At 47.2% G+C, this 22,216-nt stretch overlaps 1 protein-coding gene across 3 annotated transcripts; it reads left to right on the forward strand.

The window, feature by feature from the left end:
- Nucleotides 1-121: 121 nt before the first annotated feature.
- ESCO2 (establishment of sister chromatid cohesion N-acetyltransferase 2) lies at nt 122-21,966 on the forward strand. 3 transcript variants are annotated; one of them, XM_074861244.1, is made up of 11 exons: nt 122-783; nt 3,235-3,303; nt 4,969-5,959; nt 8,865-8,955; nt 11,785-11,845; nt 16,435-16,564; nt 18,604-18,735; nt 19,022-19,111; nt 19,572-19,715; nt 20,091-20,272; nt 21,320-21,966. In XM_074861244.1, exons 1-11 carry the CDS (start codon nt 767-769, stop codon nt 21,456-21,458), a joined length of 2,046 nt encoding a protein of 681 aa, XP_074717345.1. In that variant the 5' UTR covers nt 122-766; the 3' UTR covers nt 21,459-21,966. The 3 variants fall into 3 exon arrangements, with proteins under 3 accessions (XP_074717345.1, XP_074717348.1, XP_074717347.1); XM_074861247.1 differs by lacking the exon at nt 122-783 and adding an exon at nt 850-890; XM_074861246.1 differs by lacking the exon at nt 122-783 and having other exon boundaries at nt 2,877-3,303.
- Nucleotides 21,967-22,216: the final 250 nt, after the last annotated feature.

Consider the following 22,216-nt stretch of genomic DNA (forward strand, 5'->3'; position numbering starts at 1 on the left):
CGCCAGAACTCTGGGCGGTGAAGCCAGAAAGAGCAATGCGCATGCGCACAACGGCCGGGCAGTGAGGGCACGGGGAATGCTGCGCATGCGCAGCGCTCATATGTGTCCCCCTCTCCCGCCGTGTGCGCAGGCGCGAAGCTTCCCCGGTACTGTGTGGGGTTGGAGGGGCATACGTAGTGAGCGCAGTTTATATTTTCTTGGATATTTTTTCAGAGTGTGCCTGGGGGCCATGGGAGGATTTCAGCGGGGGGGGGGGGATTCCATGGAGCTGCTGCCGCTCCGTGACCCCTCCCAGGCCCCCTCAGACCGCAGCGGCCTCCCCGAGGGCTGTCGCCGGCGGCGTTTTCCAAGGCTCCGGGTCGAAGGCAGAGCGCGGGGCAGCGGGAGCGCTCGCCGAGGAGGGAGGAAATGGCGTGGCACCCAGCGGAAGAAGAAACCTCCCTTGGCTTTGTGAATAATTGTTTGTCGTTATTGCCGCGACTTTCGCCTGCCTTGCCCCCCTCAGCGGCGTTTCACACAGGGAAGCGGTTGTTATAAATTTTATAACTTCATTCCGTCCCTTTGTTAGGCCAAAATCCCCCCTAGGCCCCCACTGCACGGACTACAACTCCCATCAGCCCCCGCGCACCCGCCCAGCTCGGGGCGGTGCTGCGCTCGCGGGGCACGCTGGGAGTCGGAGTCTCGAGGGGCGTGTGGCGAGCTCTGCCATCTGATTGGCTGGAAAAGGAGCAGGGCGGGTGCAAAGCGGCGCGCCGCAGTTTGGCCAATGGCGGCGCAATATGTGTGAGTGACGAGGCGCTCGGCCAATGGAAAATAGGAGGGCGGGCGGGCGGGCTGAAGGCGCGCGCGTTGGAAGGCGCGGGAGCGTTGGCGGAGGAGATGGCGCTGAGGTGAAGGGCGCGGGGTCGGGGCTGTGGGCTCGGGGTTGGGGCTCAGGTGCGTGTGGAGGGCTTGGAGTGAGGGGTTGGTGCCGTGTCGAGTCGCGGGGCTTGTGTCAGGGGGAACGAGGGGTGCGGGTGTTGCGGTCTGGGACGGTTCTGAGGCGCCTGTGTGGACTGAGCGGGGGAGGGCGAGTCGCTTGGCCTGGGGTGATGTGGGGCGAGGGCTGTAGGGCCCCGCGCTGGGGGTTTGGTGCGGTGCTGAGGCCCACAAGACCCCACGTACCGGTGCGGGTGGGCTGGGGGGCAGCGTGGGGCCAGGATGAGGTGGGGGCTTCTGGGGGGTGTGGGGTGCTTTGGTTAGGGCCTGGGGGAGGTGTAGGGGCTGGTGGCTCGGTAGGGTGCAGAGTGGCTGTGGGGTGCTGGGGTGAAGGTCTGGCACAATACTGAGGTGAGGGGTTGGCTGGGAACTGGACTGTGAACATTTTGGGAAGGGGTGTGGGTGAGAACTGCAATGCAGGGAACCGTCTGTGGGATCCTCAGGTTAATAGTGCAGATTAGAAGGGTCACTAGCCCCATGCACACACCTGCCAACAGTGTGTCCTTTGTCTTACCTCCTCCCTTTCACCTGCACCTGATATATCTTATTTCTCAGTACCTGCAGGCTTGTTACTGTTGCCTTGTGCTTCTAAGGCATTGCCTGCCCTCTCCTGAAGTTCCCCTCTGCCAGCACTGCTCTGCGCTGAGGTTGAACAGCTCCTGCTGCAGTTACGCAGCTCCTGGCTCGATCCTCTGCCACCACTTGTGTCCTTTGGTGGTCCTGGGCTTGTCGACAGCTTGTCGTGTCTGGGCTGTCATCAGTCACTGCTTCCCCAAAATCAGCAGCGCGTGAACGCGAGCGGGTTAGGAGGATCTTCCCCCTGCTGGCAGATTATTGAATAAATTATTATTTCTAGCAGTTTATGAATATTTATTATTAGTTTTCTTGGATACGGGGTATTTGTTTATTCTGGGGTTTCAGTGGTGAAGCGCCACCTAGCAGAAAAGTGAATATTGTACAGTAACTACCTCAAACTGGAAGAGGTGGAAAAAACAGCTTTGAGTGTTAAACTGGTTTAAATGGCTACTGGGTTAACGAAGGCTAAAAAAGCGTGGGTTTTGGTATTTGGCAAGATGGGAGCTGGAAGAGAAACTAAAAGTCTGCTGGGTAAGGAGCTGCCACGGCAGGAAGGTAAACGCCAACGTGAAATCCTCACGGGAATGAACTGGCCATGGGTATAGACCAGGAGAAAGCAGGTTTCTAGGAACCATGTCAGCGAGGTCTGGAACGAGCTTTGCGAGAGGCATGTGAGAGGTGGAAAGTAAAACTCATCTCTGAATTATCCGACTCCATTTTAGAAAAGGGACTTTAGGGTGTGTTTATCTGTGATGACAGAATTGGACTTGGCCTCCAGGCTTGGGGAGGGGTGGCTGGAGCTGTCTGGAAGAGAAGGATCTGGGGGTTCTCACTGACAAGCAGCTGAACAGGAGCCAGCAGTGTGCCCAGGTGGCCAAGAAAGCCAACGGCATCCTGGCTTGTGTTAGAAATAGTGTGACCAGCAGAAGCAGGGAGGTGATAGTCCCCCTGTGCTCTGCACTGGTGAGGCCACACCTGGAGTGTTGTGTCCAGTTTTGGGCACCTCAATACCGGAGAGATCTCGAGGGGCTGGAGCGAGTGCAGAGGAGGGCAACGAGGCTGGGGAAGGGCCTGAAGAATAAATCCTGTGAGGAGCGATGGAAGGAGCTGGGACTGTTCAGTGTGAGGAGGAGAAGGCTGAGGGGAGACCTCATCACTCTCTACAGCTCCCTGAAAGGACATTGTAGAGAGGTTGGTGCTGGTCTCTTCTCCCAGGGAATTAGTGACAGAACAAGAGGGAACGGCTTTAAACTGCAACAGGGGAGGTTCAGACTGGACATGAGGAGAAAAATTTTCCCAGCAAGAGTGGTCAGAGAGTGGAATAGGCTGCCCAGGGAGGGGGTGGAGTCCCCATCCCTGGGTGTGTTTAAGGGCCGTTTGGATGAGCTGTTGGGGGATGTGGTGTAGGGGAGAACTTTGTAGAGTCGGGCTGAGGGTTGGACTCTATGATCCCGAGGGTCTTTTCCATCCTGAATGATTCTGTGTGCACTTGTTCTACAATTTGTGCTCAACTGAAACACAGCCCTGTGTTGTTCAGTCTGTCATGCCTGAACTGCTGCCGTTCAGTGTTTGCTTCCCAGTCCCCCACCTCCTCTTTCTTCTTTACTAAGTGTTTTTTTTGTTTAGCTTTGTTTTTTTACTGGAAATCTATTTCAAGCTATTAAAAATGTGTTCTTGCAGGTGCTCTGGTGAAGACATGGCAGCTGTTACCCCACAGAAAAGGAACCACAGTTCTACTGATACCAGTGGGTATGTTAACTTTTCATAGATTTCTTTTTTCCTAATAAATCAAATTAATTGCTGCACGCAGAATAAAATAGGTGTTTAAAATCCTTGACTTTTTAACCTGGAGTGGAAAAACGTTAAGGTGACTCTGAAATGCAGTGGCATCACCCTATGTTTGTTATTCAGTGACTTATTTTATACTGGACTGAGCATCTTGAGAGATTTCATCTAATGTGTAGGGAAACCAAAGCTAAAAATGATCTTCAGGCTATAGCATAGCACAGATTTAGAAGTGAACAAAGTTGTTACACTGAGCTGATACTTTGCAGGCCCACATTAGTAGTTTGCGTTAGGGATTTTTTCTCTTTTATTAAAGTATCTTGTTTTGACAGTCACATGTCAAGTGCATATCCCTGTCCACAACATTCACACGCAGACCTAGCCCTGAGTAGATCATGAAACCAGCAGAAACCTAAAAACTGATTGTTTAGAAACTTAGGAAATAAACCCCCTGATGTTTGCATTTCTTTGTGGTAAAGCCTCAGTCTTTCCCGCTTGGAAAGACTTTGATATACAGCACAGAAATACTGAAGTCTGCACAAATTATCTGAATATTCTAGTGGTAGTAGAAAAACAGTTCCTTTGTTATGTATAGCTGAAAAATTTATGGGATTATTTGTTTTTCTCTAAGGAGCGGAGGAGAAGGCACAGGCCGTGAACAAAAAGCTGAGTTTTAATTCCGAAAGAACAGCTTGTTTCTCATTCTTTCATACCTCTACCAGTTGAACAGATTTTTCTCATGCTTGTCCTGTACTTCCCCCACAAAAATATGTCGGGGGCGGGGGCAGAGACCAAGAGTGACGTTTGGTTTCTGAACTGGAAGGACAAATTCCTGAGACAGGGTGTAAATACTTGTGGAAGAAACACCTCACTATGTTGTGCCCCGAATAGGTTACAACCAGGAAGGGCTGGATGTGCCTTTTACACAAATTTGTTACCTCCTTCAGGCAGTAGGTTCAGAAGCTGTTAGTGATTTACTGATGAGGTTTGAGACTCTGAAATACAGTGAGATTTCAGTGTCAAATATTCTGAGATTCCCCCCTCCAGCTTTATCAGTCTTACATACGGGGGTGGGGGATGCACAAGCTTTTTCAGGGGCACAAATCTGAGTTGATCTGAAACAAAACTTTTTTTTTTTTACTTCTTAATCATGAATAGTGCTGATCCTGTCAGCAGCATGACTGTTGTTCCCAGGTGCTTTAACAAGTTCAGACAGGAAAATAGATTTTTAAAAAAATATATATATATGGAGAATGGCAAGACAGTCTTAAGCCTTTAATATTTTTATATTATATTTTGGTGTTTGATGTTTGTATTTGTTACGGGGCATATACCAGCACAGGCAAGTAGGCTGAGTGAAGATTGTTATTTTACGTAAAATAATTATTTTGATAATTATAAATATATATTATAATTATTAGTAACATTTTATTATAATAATAAAAATAATAATTGAAAAGCTTTCAGTAGTATATGTGATGTTTTCTCCCTGATTATTTTTACAGTTCATCGTTAGTCTTTGAGACAGGCAAGTAGGCTGAGTGAAAATTAAGTGTTATTTTAAGTAAAATAATAACTGAAAAGCTTTCAGCAGCGTATGTGATGTTTGCTCCCTGATTATTTTTACAGTTTATCCTTAGCCTTTGAGCCTCCAGGGAAAAAAATGATGGGCTTTGCTAAAGGTCTGTCTCCACCCAAGAAATTGAGAAATAATTGGTTTGTTTCTCCATTGAAATGGTCGTCTGGCTCCAGCGATGAGATGAAAGAAATTGAGGCTGTCCCGGTGAAGCCGGTGCTGTGGAGGGGGCTGGATGCTTCCCCCCTCCAGGCAGCCAGTGTTCCCACGGCCACGCAGAGGGAATTCTCAGGGAAATTATCCCCAAAGCCCACTTCCTCCTACAAACCCCTTGTGCCAGTGGTGTCTTTTTATAGCAAGGAAAAGCGATACCTTACTCCTCTTGAGAGGAAACAACTGAACGAGAAGTGCTCTTTGGGTGAGAGGAACAGGGAAGAAAATCTCCCCGCTGTCAGCAGGACTGAGAAAACAAACAGGAATTTGAGCAGGAATACAAGCTTAAAGCTGACCAAGCATGCAACCAACCCCAAGCATGGCAAAACGGACCCCAAACCGCTTAAGAAGGTGAAGGGAGATGTACCACTGGGAAAATGCAGGGTGGAGAAGGAGAATGTGAGTTGTCTGATTAAAAAGAAGATAGATTCACCCTTCAGAGTCCTCAGCATGACAGTTAAACCAGCCCTGAAACTCCAGTCAGGAGCAGCGTTCTTCTCTGCCCGGAAGAAATCGCACTCTAAAAAACCAGTTGTAGATATGAAATCTCTCCCCAAATCTCTGCAAAATGATCAGCCCAGACCACTGACAACTACAGAGCCTAATTCAGCTGAGAAAAACAAAATTCTTGAGGCGGGTGGTGTATTGAGAGGTATTTCTGCACCTCGGAAGAAGGAGAATGGAAACAGGGAGGACTTTACAAGCTGGGTAAATCAAGAGAGAGATTCGGCCCGTGAAGGAAAACCATCTCCACAGAAAAGCAGCAGCACCTCTGGTCCGTTGGGTAATTCAGAGTCTGCAGCCGCAGGAGATGGCGACGCAGAAAATGTGGTAAGTCGAGGTGTCGTCAGGGCCCGTGGAGGCGTTCGGGTGACACACACAGAGCTGGCTGAGCAAGCAGGAAGGAACATGTGCTCCAGTTATTCTAACACAGGGCGTTTATTTAGATATCTTAGTGGATTTTGCCTAGGAAAACTTTCACGGATTTATTCCTGCCTTACGAAGGCATAAAACTGTGGTAAACTTTCAGGAAGTTTTTGTCAGCGTCTCTGTCGCCGTGCTCGGCTGCAGTGAAATATTCTGTTTACGATGGCTGAAAGGAAAGCTTTCTGCATGATGTTTTTCCAAAAGACAATCTGTATTTTATTTTTTTCCAGTGTGATAAGGAACAAAACTGAAAAATAAGTTTTCCAGCGTTATTTTTTTCTCTTGTTTTAATAAATGTAACAAATGCCAAGCCTGACCTTGCTGGGTTTTGTGGGAGGTTGTGAGCCACATCCTGGCCGTTCTCCCTCAATAACTCCAAACGTTGCCTGCCCAAAGCTGGAGGAAGGAGCCACTTTGCAAGCATCCTGCTGCTGTGCTCCTGAAAGCCAGTTTCTTTTTTTCTCAACCGGTGAAGTAATCAGGAAAAGCAAAATTTTTTTCTAGAGCATCTTTATTTAGAGATTTCTCCTGGATCACGAGATGTTGCTTGCTGCTACAGCCCGTGCTGTTACTCAGGCGGCGCTAGCCAGCTTTGGGCTGGTCTGGCCTTATCTTTTTAGCCATTATTTTCTCAGCAGGAACCGCGTGTCCTCATTCTGCAGCTCCCTTCTCCGAGGAAGCGAGGCTAAGCCTTCATTTCTCAAGCTTTAACAAACCAACAAGGAGTTTCCTGAGCTGTGTTTGAGGAACCGTAACAGTTTTGTGTGTCATTGAAGCTGCCTCAGTGAATGCTGCTGGTGCTAGAAAAGTGTTGTTTTGTTTTGTTTTAAACATACATTTGATTCTTGTGCTGGACTAGTTAAAACTTTACAGTGAGTCTCGCTTATTGCCAACCAGTTAACAACTGCCAGACCTCGCTCTTAATTTTATGATTTGCTGGAGAATTGTTTAGCTTGGGATGTGGATTTTGCTTTCTAACCTGGCGTTTAGGTGCGAAAGCTGAGGGTGGCAGCGGCACGAGTGCAGCAGCAAAATACAAATCCAGAAATTTCGTTACACTTTAAAGTCATATTTTGCTATTGCATTCTGGCATCTAAAATACAGGAAAGTAGGAAAAGCCAGTGGAATACTACTGTAGTATTTTATACTGGGCATTGAAAGGAAGCAGTGACAAGACAGGAGGCTGTTTTTATAGGGCTAATGTGTGCTATATTCCTGTGTCACTTCAATAAAAGACAGTTTATTGCCTCCTTTGTTCACCTGCACTGTTTTAGTATCTCTCTCGAATTCCTGACTTGATTGTCAATATGTTTTTACAATGCAGCACTAATAAACCACAAATGTTAGCTTGTGCAGTCTAATCTTGCACGTGCAGTAAAAAAAAAATAATAATTTGAAAGCATTTGATTCTGCTGTGATGGCAGTTTTTTGTGGTGGCAAACTATTTCTCGGATGTTAACCAGAAGTGTAGAGTGTTTGAAAAGGGAACTCAGTGACTTTGTTACTGAACACAGACCAAGTTTGGCCTTGATCTGGTCTTGGATTCTGCTACAGGCAGTGACTGTCTAGGTGTTACTGTAAATTTTGTCTCAAAAGAACCCCCTAAGGCTTAGTTGGAAGTTCTAGAAGGCAGGCAGTCTGTGCTGCAGCGCTGGGTGTGCGGGGGATCATTCCGCCTAATGTGCATTCACTATAAACCAGAAGTTTACCTTTATATACCTTAAATATTCATACATTTTCCAAGAAGTCTCCACCATTCTGCCTATCTATTACATTTACGTAGTGCTGGCATTGCAAAATCACGCTACGCATGAGTGGGGGTCTTGGGTGGTCGTTTGGGGAGTTGCCCCCTATTCCTTTTTCCCTTTTATGGTCACGAGTCTTTTGAGGACAATTTCTTCTCCTTGGATGTTTCCCAACTCTGTTGTCCGGCCAGGCTGTTCTTTCTCATCCGCCTTGTTTGAGCATTTCTGCCAGGATGTATCTATTCTCAAGCTTAGGATATTTTCTCTGTACATTTTAATCACTCAGGCCTTGTTAAATACAAAGTTAAACATTGTTTGGTAAAAGAATTTCTTGATATTTAAGGTATAATGGATCACTAATTGTTACAGGCCTCAACTTGCAGGCACCAACTGATCGCAGGCATCATGGGGTTCCTGATGAGATGGGAAATAATACACAGTCACATACAAAAAGAGCAGAGTTCAAGACAAAAATCAGTTTGGCAAACTTTCATTTTTATAGAACCTCTGCGGAGGCTTCCAAAAAGCTGTGAAGATGGTCAAAGAATGAAGCAGAGTCCCAGAAATGCTCAGGTGAAGAAATGCTGTAAATGTCTACAGTTAAGATTTATTTAAAAACAAAAGGGAAAAACAAAAAAAAACCTACCAAACCCCCAAACAACAACCCATGATAAAAGAAAGGCAGGGGCATACATAGGTGTTGAGAATCAAAATCCATAATTGTCACCAACTTGTTCTTACAGTAGTCAGGGGCAGGTGGATGAGAAATGTCGATGGTGTGCCTCAAAGCTGTGAGTAACCTGCAGGAAATTAATTTTTCCTCAGTGCTGGGGTGCAACATTTTCAAATTCAGCAGTCAGGTGTAACTTTAATAACGGTGAGACAGGTAATCTGCTAAAACTGCATTTTGTTATTGGAAAATACAGCCGTTGGCAACACTTCATAATGTCAATTAGTTCTTGTTGGGACAGGCAGTTGAACTGTGTGGGATTCGAACTGGTGTCTGAGAAGTTAATCAGCTGGAGGGTTTTCTTTCTGCCCTAAAAAATTGTCTTAATTCATAGGATGTGGATGAAATCAGTTCCTCTGCAACCTGTGAGTCCGATGATTGCGTTATTCTCTCAAGCCAATCTCCGTGTAAGGTGGATAAGCGAGGTAAGTGGGATTATGACTTGTTATGACTTTTATTGCTGTAGGAAAGCGAAGTGGAAAAGACTCTGGAAATAAATCTCCTGGGTTACCTGCTTTTCCCCAGCAGGATCAACCCTGCTGAATTCCCACGTTGGCCTATAATTTAGAGTTTAAATCAGCTGGACAGTGACGATGGAGATCCGCTGTCTCCCTGGTGACTCTGGTTTAGTGTTAAGCAGCATGTAACCTAGTTTTTATCCTGATGTCTAACCTGTCTTTCCTCTTTGCTTTACTCCATAGCCCATTCCCTGTGAGATTTGGGAAACTGCTGTACTTGATTCCTATTCTTAGATTTTCCCCCATTCTTTTCTCCCCGGACTGTTACCCTGTTTCTTTCACCTTTCCTTTTTAAATCTTGATTTTTTTTTTTTTTTTGACATCTGATTCTTTCATTTATTTTTTTTCCAGGCTGAGCCATGTCCTTGCTGGTGTGCTACTTCCAAACAGAACTGCACCTGAGTCTTGCCAGCACTAATTAGCAGGAAGGGAGTAATTAATATATTCCACATGCAGTGAACGCATACGTTTCCACAGGAAACTCTGTGAGATGCCTTTGGTTTGAGGTGGACAGTAACCCAAGTGTTTTACACACAGCTGCTGCCCAGAGGGTTGATCCCTATCTCTTATTTTTCACCAGCTTGTGGTTCCCCTTATCCTTATTTCAATCTTATTTGTTTCTGTTTTCAAGGCAAGAATGCTTTTTGAATTAAACTCTTAAATGCCCCTATGTGCTAGCTATTATCTACAAAGTTATCAGCATCATAGTCACTGAGGAAACTCCACTCTACTTTCTGTTTCAGCAGTGAATTGTTAACAGTAATTATTTAAATATGATTATTTTTTTTCCCCTGGTCAACTTTGCCCCTTTTCTTATGGTTGGTTCACACAGACCATATTTCCCTGCTAACACAAGGGAATTTTCAGAAGTTCTATATTGATTTTAAGATATTTATTATTTTTCCTCTTGGGAATAACAAATTATAATAAAAAGAAAATAAGCTGCTGTTTAAATATTATTTTATTAAGGCAAAATAATGTGTTGGCCTCTACCTGCTGTCTCATCTTCCAAGTATGCACTAACATGTGCCAGTATGTTTGCAGAAGTTGAGGTCATGTTATTTTATCCTCATTTCCTGGTTTCTCCATTTTTCCCTTTTAAAAATAGGCAGCATTTGCTGTTCTAGCCTCAGCAGCCCTGGGTTAATTCAGTCCTTGCTAGTCTGAAAAGGTCTAATTTATCTGAGTGTTCCCTCAGCAGCGTTCCCCAGCTGTGGAAGTCCAGCTCTCCTTTGTCTTGAGTGCACTAACGATCTCATCACAACTAATTCTTTTATCGGAGGACTGAGATAAAGAGGCACTAAATGTTTTGTCATCGGGTTTTAGTGTTTCCTCTTTTTGTAGCAGAAACTTCTGGGTTTTCCCCTTGCTGTTTGTCACAGGCTGCTCCCCTGGTACTGTGGCCTTCCCAGGCAGAGCTCATCTTGCAGTCTGGCCTTTCTGCTTTCAGTCCTCCGTGTTGCAGCTCTGCTCTCCCCTGGTTTCCACCCCCTTTGTGATTCCTTGAGTTTCCAGTGAGAGGAAAAAGTCACGATTTAGCCGTGTTTGTCTCTTACTCCACTTCTTTGGCACATCTGGTCTTAATCTGTTTCTTGAAGAAATTGCCAGCACTCCTGAGCTTTTTTTTTCCCCCCTCTCCCTTTAGTCTTGCTTCACATGGGAACTTATTTATCTGCTTTTGGAACATGGTGAGGTCTGTTTAATCGCAGGTCACCCTTGCCCTGCCTCCTCTTGTCCTCAGGAGCGGCACACTCGGTGCTGCCAGCCACTTCTCTTTCTGTCAGCTCCAGCTCCGTATCAAAGATTCCTCTTACTGTGTTTTCCACCTGTTTATAAAGCTGTTGCCATCACATTCCCAAAGATTGCCTGACGTTATTTGCCTGCTGGGGCCTTTCCCAAGAAGTGCCTTGGCCCTGTAAGATCCCACATTTCTAGGAAGCCGTAGGCTTTTTTACTGTTTATTAGTGCCTTCATCATGACTCCTCACAATCTTTTCCACTACTGATATTAACAAGAGACTTTTATATTGTCTCCTGCTTCCTAGAAACTGGTTCATCAGCATGCTGTGTTTTTTTGCAGGCTGTTGGGGCAGTTTTTCTGCTTACATACTTTTACTATGTTTCTTTAATTCCTGGCAAGTCTCTATTTGTCAATGAAGTCAAAATACAAGAGCAGAAAGCAGCCTGGTACCTAAACTTTTTACACTTGAGGGAAAACATATTCCCAGCTAATAATTTGCTTGGCTTTACCTACCAAAGTCTTTGCTAAATTATCCTACACCTTGCAGGTTGTGTGCTGTAACAGTGCTGAGCCCGTCGCTTTCCAGCTTGTGGAGGATGAAGCAGCTATATGTTCAGGCTGCTGCAGGCAAAATATTAGAAAATGGAGAAATCTGTGCTTGATTAACACAATTAATAGCCAAGGAAACATGAAACTACTGCAGCAGAAATTTCTGCTTCATCATTCCAGAGGGGACAGTACCAAATAGCCCAACCAATGTCGATTAAGTGGATTGAAGATAATTGTGGCTGGATACCACTCATGGACATAATTTTTATATCCTGCAGCATCAACAACTTCCCAGTACTCCTAAAAGCTCTTGTCTATACAGTTCAATTTCACTGTTGTGTATCATTTTGAAGTCTTATCGGTGTTTGAATTTATGTTTCCCTGTATTGACGTGTTCTGTGACTAAAAAGGATTCTAAACCACAATAATTTCACTCCTCTTTTCCAGCAACTCCTTCAAATGCTGTTGTCTACCCCATATTCAGTGCACCCCCTGCCAGCAAGAAGAGGTAGGCTGATTTTTGTTAAGTCTCTCCAAGAATGAGCAGAAGTCTCATATGTGCAGAATCATCATTTTTTTTAAAAAAAAAGTTACACTAATTTTAAAAACAATAGCTTGGCTTTCTCCTGATCTTTGTAAGGTTTGGGAGTCTGGGATTTTTATTGGGTTGGCTGCTATTATTTCTTTTAAAGAAAAGATGAAAGTTGTGTTGGTTTAGGGGGATATTAGCCCATGAATAAGGAAATAGACATTTGCTTACTGTCTGTAGTATATTTTACTTGTCAATTTGTACATATTGAGCTGATTATTTTTTTTAACTTAGAAGGAAATAATAGTTTTCTCTTAGCTGTTGCTAATGCTAAAATCATTAGAACGAGGGGGACTGTTTCAGGATATGTATTCATCACCAAGAATGGCACAGCCTTGGTGGTGGTTGGGCCCTGTAGAGGGGTTTTTATTTATTTATACCACTTCTGTGTGTTCTGTATCTCCCTACCCGGAGTGTCCATAGCGAGCAGTAACTTTCAGTCGTTATGTACTGGCCGTTCATTAGCGACCTGCACCTCCCATCAGCCACAGCCTCTCGGCAGCACTAACTACGGATTTGAGTGGGTCAAAACAAATTGTCTTTACTCGGACAATTTGGCAAGTGCAGTGGCACGGTATGACATTGCCTCCTGGCAGTACAATGAACGGGGAGGGTTTGCTGTCCCTCTGGCCACAACAACCAACCCCCAGCAGCGCTACAGGCTTGGGGAGGAGTGGCTGGAGAGCTGCCAGTCAGAGAGGGACCTGGGGGTGTTGATTGCCAGCCGGCTGAACATGAGCCAGCAGTGTGCCCAGGTGGCCAAGAAGGCCAATGGCATCCTGGCTTGTATCAGCACTAGCGTGGCCAGCAGGGACAGGGAAGGGATCTGACCCCTGGGCTCAGCACTGGTGAGGCCGCCCCCCAATGAGTGGGTTCAGTTTTGGGCCCCTCACTCCAAAAAGGCCATTGAATGACTCGAGCGTGTCCAGAGAAGGGCAACGGAGCTGGTGCAGGGTCTGGAGCACAGGTGTGATGGGGAGCGGCTGAGGGAACTGGGGGGGTTTAGTCTGGAGAAGAGGAGGCTGAGGGGAGACCTCATGGCCCTCTCCAACTCCCTGACAGGAGGGTGCAGAGAGGGGGGATGAGTCTCTTGAGCCAAGGAACCAGCGCCAGGCCAAGAGGGAATGGCCTCAAGCTGCGCCAGGGCAGGGTTAGACTGGCTCTTAGGAAGTATTTCTTTGCAGAAGGGGTTGTTGGGCGTTGGAATGGGCTGCCCAGGGCAGGGGGGGAGTCCCCATCCCTGGAGGGGTTGAAGAGTCGGGTTGACCCAGCGCTGAGGGATCTGGTGGAGTTGGGAACGGTCAGGGTGAGGTTCATGGTTGGACTGGAGGAGCTTCAAGGGCTTTCCCAACCTAGAGGATTCTGTGATTCACGAGTCTGATAAATGCTGCGGGTTCCTGTATATACACTCGGGGTCTGCACTGTAGACAGCAAACATGCATGTTCATGAGCTTACTTACACCTACATCACCCCCCAGCCTGGCAGCGATGCCTCTGGTGTGGGCATTCTTGCCGCGTTTGAAGCAATTCTGTGTTGCAAGCAACTTTTTGAGCTACATCAGCTACAGTGGGTGAAAATTTGCCTTTATGTTTAACCAGTTGAGCTGCGGGTCCCTCGTTGAGTAACACTGGAAAGGCTGACAGGGCAGGTCAGGAACTCTGCTCCGGCCAGTCTGTGGCTCTTGTGGGAACTGGCAGCTTCTCGACCTCCTTTACCCATCAAGACTACAGTATTAATTTTTAAACTGTTGAAATTAGTCCTTCTTGGGGACGGCGCTGGCTTGTAAAAAATTGTACGCAGCTACATTTCAGAAGGCTTGTTGTTGTAGAATACCCATATTCTTTAAATTTAGTGTCAAACTGATCTCCCTCTGCCATGAGGTTCATTGTTTTCCCACAGTAACTCTTCCTCCATGATGCTTCTGTACCTATTGCAGTGCCGTGGCAAATGCTGACCAATGTCCTCACTGTTAGCGCTCGGGGAAGTATCTGTGTGCTATACAGAAATCATCTGATCAGGTGTATTTTGGATTGCATTTCTTTTTTAACCTGAGAAATTTCAGTGCAGCAGCACTAGGTAGCAGCACGCTCAGAAGTTTTGATCTAGGTGCCGAGGACGAGACAGAAGTTGGAATAAAAATGGGTGAAAAGGATTAACGGAAGCACTTGCTCCTCTTCTGCTTTCCCGTGCTCACCTGAGTGGGTATTTTGTCAGGCTGCTGGGCACTGGGTGATATTTAGTGTGATGGAAATGAAGCACAAGCACGTGAATTTTGCTTTTTAATTCTGTCAAAAACATGATACTGCTAAATTACTCACAGGCACTGAGACTCTTTACATAAGGTGTAACTGTACTGCCTGGGGTCTGTGCTTCTGATTAGCTTGTTTCTCCAATTAATTTGCTGCCGTACTTGTAGACCTCTAGTGGAAAAAAGACGTTGTTTTCCCATGCAAGAACCAGAGCTACTAATCCCTCTCCCATATTGAATCAACTTCTTGATGCATTTTGTTAACAATAAAAGCATTCTGAGCCGAGTTCATTGTGAACATAAAAAAAAAAAACACTTAAAGTTGCTCCTAAAAGAGCCAAAATAAACCTTCCAAGACTTGTGCTACTGTAGTCCTCTGCCACAGAAGTGTTGAAAGAGAGATCCGATTGCAATATTTGCTTTGCTTCCTCATGTGGCTTTTCAAATACCTTCCGTGGTGCAAGTGGAACCCTGGAATATGTGGAAATCCTGGTGGTTGTGATTAACTGAAAATCAGTCTTGGATTTGCAGTTGTCTCTTGGGAAGCTGATGAGCACAAGCTTTTCCTCCATGAAGTCTCTGCTTTGGAAATTCTCCTTAGTATCCAAATCTATAAAATTGTTTGGTGTATCTCTAAATTAGTTCCATATTAAGATTCACTGCACCGGAATTTCCCACTTTGAGATTGCTTAAGAAATGCCACCTTGCATACAGAAGTCTAAAAGGTAGGTTAGAAAAACTCTGCGATTATTAACACCACTAACGAGGTGCTTCTCTGTAGCTGAAGCCCACGTTGTAAACTTAAAAATTCATGTAGAGCCTCCATGTCTGCATCTGAGGAGGAAAAATTCCTCTTGGCCTTGCTCCAGTCTGCTCCCCTCTTCGGGAAGCTGTCCCTGCTAGCTGGCAGAGCAGAGTTTAGCCCCAGCACCAAGGGTTTTTTCTGGAATGCTGCTGATGCCCTGGTGTAAAGGCGGTGTTGGCATGAGGGGCTGGGAGTTGTGGCTGAGGGGGGACCCCAGGAGTAGACAGAGTGTGGGTTTGAGACCAAGCGACCACAGGTTTTGGCCAAAACCTTGTCACAAGTTCTTGTACACTGTGATCAAAACCGAGATGAAATGCTTTGTAGGTTATTGGAGTTTGATTTTTTTTTTTTCGCTTTCTTCCTTTTTTTTCCACTTGAGGGGAGAGCGGTGCTGGTGTGGTGGGCGCTTTATAGTCAGCTTCCTCCCAGAACAGGAACGTTTGAAGCTTTGTAAGGTGATTTTGGCTGTTGGTACTTCCCCTGCTGAGTCTGCCCTTCGATCCGCTTGGGACTTCACGAACCCACAGTTCTCAACCTGTCCAAGGGCAGACGTGTTCTAGGGGTGTGATCGTAGCTGTAATTTTATACACAAACCAAACAAGTTAGGAGTTGGCCGTGGGACTGTTTAGGTCAGGCTTTGGGCTTTTTGGATCCCAGTTAGACTCAGGTGCAAGGTTGCCAGCACTCTGAGCCTGCGTGGGAGCATTTTGGATGCCTGGTCACACACAAGCAGCGGTTTGAGGATGGAGCTGCTGGACTTTGGAGGTTGCAGAGAGGTGGGGATGAGTCTCTTGACTCAAGGAACAAGTGCCAGGACAAGAGGGAATGGCCTCAAGCTGCGCCAGGGCAGGGTCAGACTGGCTCTTAGGAAGGATTTCTTTGCAGAAGGGGTTGTTGGGTGTTGGAATGGGCTGCCCAGGGCAGGGGGGGAGTCCCCATCCCTGGAGGGGTTGAAGAGTCGGGTTGACGCAGTGCTGAGGGATCTGGTGGAGTTGGGAACGGTCAGGGTGAGGTTCATGGTTGGACTGGAGGAGCTTCAAGGGCTTTTCCAACCTCGATGACTCTGGGATTCTGTGATTTGAGCACCTGTTTTTTCACCTGCAGCTTCTGCACTTCACAGACCTGGCCTTCTGCTTCCCAGTTTGTCGTGTATCCCTTTGACTGTTCAAGGAGCTGCTGAATTTCCAATATCCTGGAAGCAGGATGGCTGTGGCGGTGGGAGAGGTGCTTGATCAAGAGTTATTTAACTTCTGACGCAATTGTGGCTCTTCCTAGAGCCCCTCTCCTTCCCCCAGAGGAGCTGTCACCACAGCTGCCAAGAAGCTTTGCTGTACCTGGCTTAGTTTGGGGTGTTCTGTAACAAGAGTCACCACCCTGCCCTGGCACCCGACGTGGAATATTAACTTTTGTCTGCAGCGACTGATTTTTATCTCTCTGGACTGATTTTTTTTCAGGCCTCAGGCTATGCTGGATGAAGTGACTTCTCCGTTTGGGTCCAGCCCACCTGCAAAAACATCTCACACCTCGCAGAAAAGCAAGAAGGCGAAAGAGCTCTGCAAGTGCTCCATGGATCAGATGATTATTGTAAGGGTTTCTCTGGGGTGTGCTGGGTCCTCGGGGTGGTGAGGAAACAAGATATAGGTCTTGAGGCTAACCGATAAGTAGATTTTTTTTCACGTGTAAACCTCAAACCAACCACACTGTGCTGACTGGAGCAGGGCAGTGATTAACATATTTAGTGCTAGATGAGGACAGGGTAGTAGCTGCGAAATACATTGTTATGGTTTCCCTGGGACTAACGCTTCGTTATGGTTTAAAATTCAAAGGAGATTTATGGAACATAATCTTAAAAAAAAAAAAAAAAAAAAAAAAAAAAAAATCCCAAAGGGAAACTCAGCCAAGCCTGTATGGATGCTATAGGAGTGATTTTGGCTGGATAATTTCCCTTTTCCATGGCTTCCTGGCCCGCTGCGTGAGCAGAGTCGACGCAGCCCTGCAACAGCAAACATCAACCAGGGCAGCCCGGGAGCAGGAATGTGCCCCCGAGAGCGGAGCCTCAGCGAGCTGGTGCCTCTTTGGTAGCTCCACATCTGCCTTCCTGCTCTTACCCTTCAGCGTGGAGTTTTATATTTTGGAGCAGGAGGTGGCCAAACGGTGTTAGTGCGGCTCACGTGTCATGTAACCATCACACATATGGGTTTCCAGAAAATACGCCCTCAGCGATGAGTAATTTTTCAGTAAACCATTTGTTCTCACTTGGTGACATGCAGATGTTTTCAAGCCTGTTTCCTGAGGGAACAGGGCTTATGTGATCATTCTTGCCTGCTGATCTGCCCTTTCTAGCACCTTTTTTGAGTCGTCAGGATGATTTCTGTCAAATTTGAGACCTCACAGATACAGATTTTGGAGTGTTTTGAAAACTGGTCCCTGTGGAAGGGAGAAAGCCAGAGGAGTGCCTGTGCTGAGAGGAAAGCAGCTGCCTGTACTCAGCAGTTGTCGGCCCCTGAACACGAGCACGCCATGCCTCGGCTGCATGGGGGGCTGCTGGTCCCCCCAGGGACAGGCCGTGGGTGCTGTGACACAGTGGGGAAGCCCAAAGTGGGACGTGGGGAGGGGAAAACACCAGCTCAAGGAAATAAGAGGAGTCCTTAAACCAGGCTTTGCTTCTCCTCGCTGCTGAGAGCGCAGTCTGCTGTTTGCTTGCACAACTGGTGTTCAGTTCCTTCTCTTCCCCTCCCTGTCCACTGACAGAGATAAAAATTTGAGATAACTGATGAAAAGACTGTACATAATTTTCCTTTTTAATTATTTTTTTGCTTTGTGGTGCTCTTTTACATGGTTTCCTCAGTGAGGATGTTGCTGAACTATCTCAAGACTTGTTCCAAACAATGCATTGATGATATTCCTTGAATAATTTAACGCTAAAGAGTTCTGAATATAGAATCAGAATCCTGTAGGTTGGAAAAGCCCTTGAAGCTCCTCCAGTCCAACCATGAACCTCACACTGACCATTCCCAACTCCACCAGATCCCTCAGCGCTGGGTCAACCCGACTCTTCAACCCCTCCAGGGATGGGGACTCCCCCCCTGCCCTGGGCAGCCCATTCCAACGCCCAACAACCCCTTCTGCAAAGAAATCCTTCCTAAGAGCCAGTCTGACCCTGCCCTGGTGCAGCTTGAGGCCATTCCCTCTTGTCCTGGCGCTGGTTCTTTGGCTCAAGAGACTCATCCCCCCTCTCTGCACCCTCCTTTCAGGCAGTTGGAGAGGGCCATGAGGTCTCCCCTCAGCCTCCTCTTCTCCAGACTAAACCCCCCCAGTTCCCTCAGCCGCTCCCCATCAGACCTGTGCTCCAGACCCTGCACCAGCTCCATTGCCCTTCTCTGGACACGCTCGAGTCATTCAATGGCCTTTTTGGAGTGAGGGGCCCAAAACTGAACCCACTCATCAAGGTGTGGCAAGTATTCTGCAAATAAGCAAAAGCTTGTTCTCCTCTTCACAAATTCAAATTAAAAATACTTGAATCTTTGATGATTGCTACTAGAACCAATTCTCAACCCCATCGCTTAAACCGAGCGTCTTTTGGAACCACTTCAGAGCACTTAGCTGGCTCTGTTTCTCCCTAGGACGCTGGTCAGAAGCATTTTGGTGCCGTGGTTTGCAAGTCGTGCGGCATGATCTACACGGCAGCTAGCCCAGAGGACGAAGCCCAGCACATCCAGCACCACGAGAGGTTCCTTGAGGCACTCAGATACGTGGTGAGGCGACAGCTCGGCTGAAGGGGTTGAGGGGGATGCGGTGTGTGAAGGTACAGGGCCGAGACAGCTGCAGGCAAAAGTTTTGTCATCCAGAGGGGAGGTTAAAGTGTCACTTAGGTGGTTCCAGCAAACTGCCTTCATCGGTTTCATGAATGTGACTTGATTCCTGAAAGCTGAAGTGGTTCAGATTACAGCTTCACCCGCCAGAATCTCCGCTGAATCACTTCCCCTCCCCTGCTAGGCCACTAACTTGTTTGTTTGGGTTTTTTTTCCCCCCCTCTGGCAGGGCTGGAAGAAAGAACGGATTGTGGCAGAGTTCTGGGATGGGAAAATCGTATTGATTCTTCCAGACGACCCAAAATATGCCGTCAAGAAGGTACAAGTTTGTTTATTTTGGGGTTTATATTGTAGATTCACTTTCTGCTGGCTCAGCTCCCAGAACTACCTCAGCGTGTGGTCATACAGCACTCGCTGGTGTGCGGGGCGGGCAGGAGAACTGAGGGGGGTTGTGGCAGCAATCCGGGTCGCTGTGGACACCCCCCCCCGCCCCGACACATCCTAACCCTGCTCCCTGCGCTGAAGCTCTTGTCCTTACCACGACCACCATAACCCGATCTTTTCCCTCCCAAGGACTGGGGCGAGAGGCAGGTGCTCTCTGCGAGAGGCGCAGAGGGATGGAGACACGAGTGAGAGCCTGTTCTTTACACAGTTAGAGCCAGATTGTGTGTAAGCACGGGCTTATTTGGGGGTACAAGTCCCCTTTCTGACAGGTTTCACACCAGAGTCAAAAAACGTGTTAGTACCTAACGTGCCTCTCTCTGGATTTGTTTTCTTAGGCAGAAGATGTCCGAGAAATTGTAGATAATGAACTGGGATTTAAGCAAGTTTCTCTGAGCTGCCCAGCCAAGACTAAAATATACATGTTTGTGTCCAACGAGAAGATGATTGTTGGGTGCTTAGTGGCTGAATCAATCAAGCAGGTACATGTAATTAATTGTGTGGGGAGGGGGTGAAATTGCTGGCTCATAACTGGGGCTGTTTGCGTAAGCTCGTGTATCGGAAATCCCAGGTAGCCCAGGAGGGGGGAAAATAAAACTTAAGGAAATAAAAACCAAGTAAAAAACACAACAAAAAGAAGAAATTAAAGAAAAGCTTGTGCTTTTGTCAGGGTGAGGTGCTGCTGGCAGGAGTTGGCTGAGTTTATGCAGCTGATACGCAGCCAGCTCCTGTCTGACCCCAGTTCGGGTGCTGGTTTACGTGCTGGCCTGGAAGAGCAAATCTGGGAGCACGGGAAGGTCCGTGGCTCCGCGTCCCGTCGAGAAGGAGCAGTTCGATGTCTCTGCTCGTCCCCGCAGGCTTTCCGGGTGCTGTCTGAGCCGGGAGCCGTGCCGGGCGCTGCCCAGGACCTCCTCCAGCACCACCGGGCCTGGTGCTGCTCCACGGAGCCCGAACCCGCCGTCTGCGGCGTGAGCAGGATCTGGGTGCTCGGCCCGCGGCGCGGGAAGGGCATCGCCCGTCGCTTGGTGGACGTAGTCAGGTAGGGAGAGGCGGGAGGGCAGCGGGGAGCTGGCGGGGGAGCACAAATCCTTCTGGGGAAGGGAAAACACCGACTGCAGCAAAAAGTCTTGAGAAGGAACTTACAGAAAGGGATAAATTTTTATCGTTGAGCAAGTCTGAAATCCCCGCTTGGCGGTGGAAGGCTATCAAGTGGACAGATATTCCATGTATACCTAATATTTAAGTAATATTTATATTTAAAATCTGACACAAGTGTGAGCCAAGCGAAGTGCTGGGTATAGCTGGAACACGGCTGGAACAGACTGGATTTTCCAAGAAAAACTGTGCTTCTTGGGGGAAAAATGTATTATTTTTTTTTATTAACTGGACAAGTTGATGGGCCCAAACACTTCTGAGTTTTTTCCAGGCAGGAATTTCTGTGCTTTTCAAGCTTGGACCAGACTGAAAGACTTAAAAACTTCCCTTCATCTATTGCCGTGGGCTGCCTTGAGGGGGAGCTTGGTAGCCCGCGAGCCTGTCCTAGCACCAGTCCTGTGGCATATCCGCTCGCTAGGTATTAAATACAGAAATATAAAGTGTATGAGTACCTATGTGTGTATTTTTATATATTTAATCATACATGATTGTATCTGGAGCTCAATATTCTGAGAATTCATCAGCTATGTTTGGTTTGTGGTGAGCATTTGCTGTGCCACCTTCCAAACCCGCTGGCCCTGGGTGACCCGTGGGTGCCCACCAGAGTCCTGGCACTGCCGTGGTGGATTTCACTGGGGAATTGCTCCACACTATTTAACCAAAACCTCTGGTTTTCGTGTAAAACTGCAGTCAGGGGTTTTGCTACCTGTATTTTGTCTCAACATTATCCTTTTTGTGAATTTTAAAATGGTTCCTGGTTACACCAGAATCCAAGAGGGCAAACTGGTGTCTCGCAACCATCTTCTCTGGTTTGAAAGCAAAGTGACAGAGGAAATAATGGCTCCGGGCAGGGAGGGGGGAACACCCCTGGGGTGTGTTTTAGGAGCTGGATCTCTTGGCAGCACCCCCATAGCTCCACTCTCTCTTTCAGGAGCACCTTCATCTACGGCTGCTACCTCAGCACCGACGAAATTGCCTTCTCTGACCCAACGCCCCACGGCAAGTTGTTTGCGACGAAATACTGCCAGACCCCCAACTTCCTTGTTTACAATTTCATTTCTAACAACTGATTTGATTCGATTAGGACAAGTTGAGGTTCGTTGAAAGCGTCAAGAGATAATTTGTGTGTTCAAAATAATGCTGTTTTCCTGCTGAGCGCTAGTTCTTCCTCCCCCGAGCGAGCTGGGGGAGCGCCTGTCACTTTGTGTACAGTTATGTTCTATTTTAGCATATGCTGTGGAACCCTGCTTGGATTTCAGGTAGGTTTGTTTCTTCTGAAACTAAATTTTATTGCAAGTAACTTAATTTTGTTGAAAGGTTGAATTAATATAAAAATGGCTGTTTTCTCCCCGATCTGTGATCGCGTAGTTCCGAGCTCTCTGCAGTGTGTGTGCTGTGAGAGGCAGGGTGGCAGCCTTCATATGAGCAGTTGCTAAATTTATGCACAGAGGAGTAAGAGATGGCTTAAAACAACTGACTCGTGGCAGGGTTTCCCACAGTGTGTCAGACCTGGTGTGCTGCAGGGGAAGCTGTCATGGGGGGGGGCTGCCCGCTCGATAATAAAATGTGTGAAATGCTGCTGTTGGAGGTTGTTTCTGTGCAAGGGAGAGATGTGGGAACGCTCCCAGTTCTCTCCTCATTTGAGGAGTTAGAGGAGAAGGCAGCGGAAGCTGAGGGCTGCCTGGGGGAGCAGGACAAATATGCGTTGCAACCTCTTTTGTCTCCAGCCAGCTGTGGGCAGGAATTTCCCCAACCAACAAGGTTTTTGTTAATAAATCCCCAAGAGACTGTTTTTTCCTTGACCCTACACCCTTTTTTTACCACGGTA

Source organism: Strix uralensis, chromosome 3 (genome assembly GCF_047716275.1).
Source record: "Strix uralensis isolate ZFMK-TIS-50842 chromosome 3, bStrUra1, whole genome shotgun sequence".
Taxonomy (NCBI): Eukaryota; Metazoa; Chordata; class Aves; order Strigiformes; family Strigidae; genus Strix; species Strix uralensis.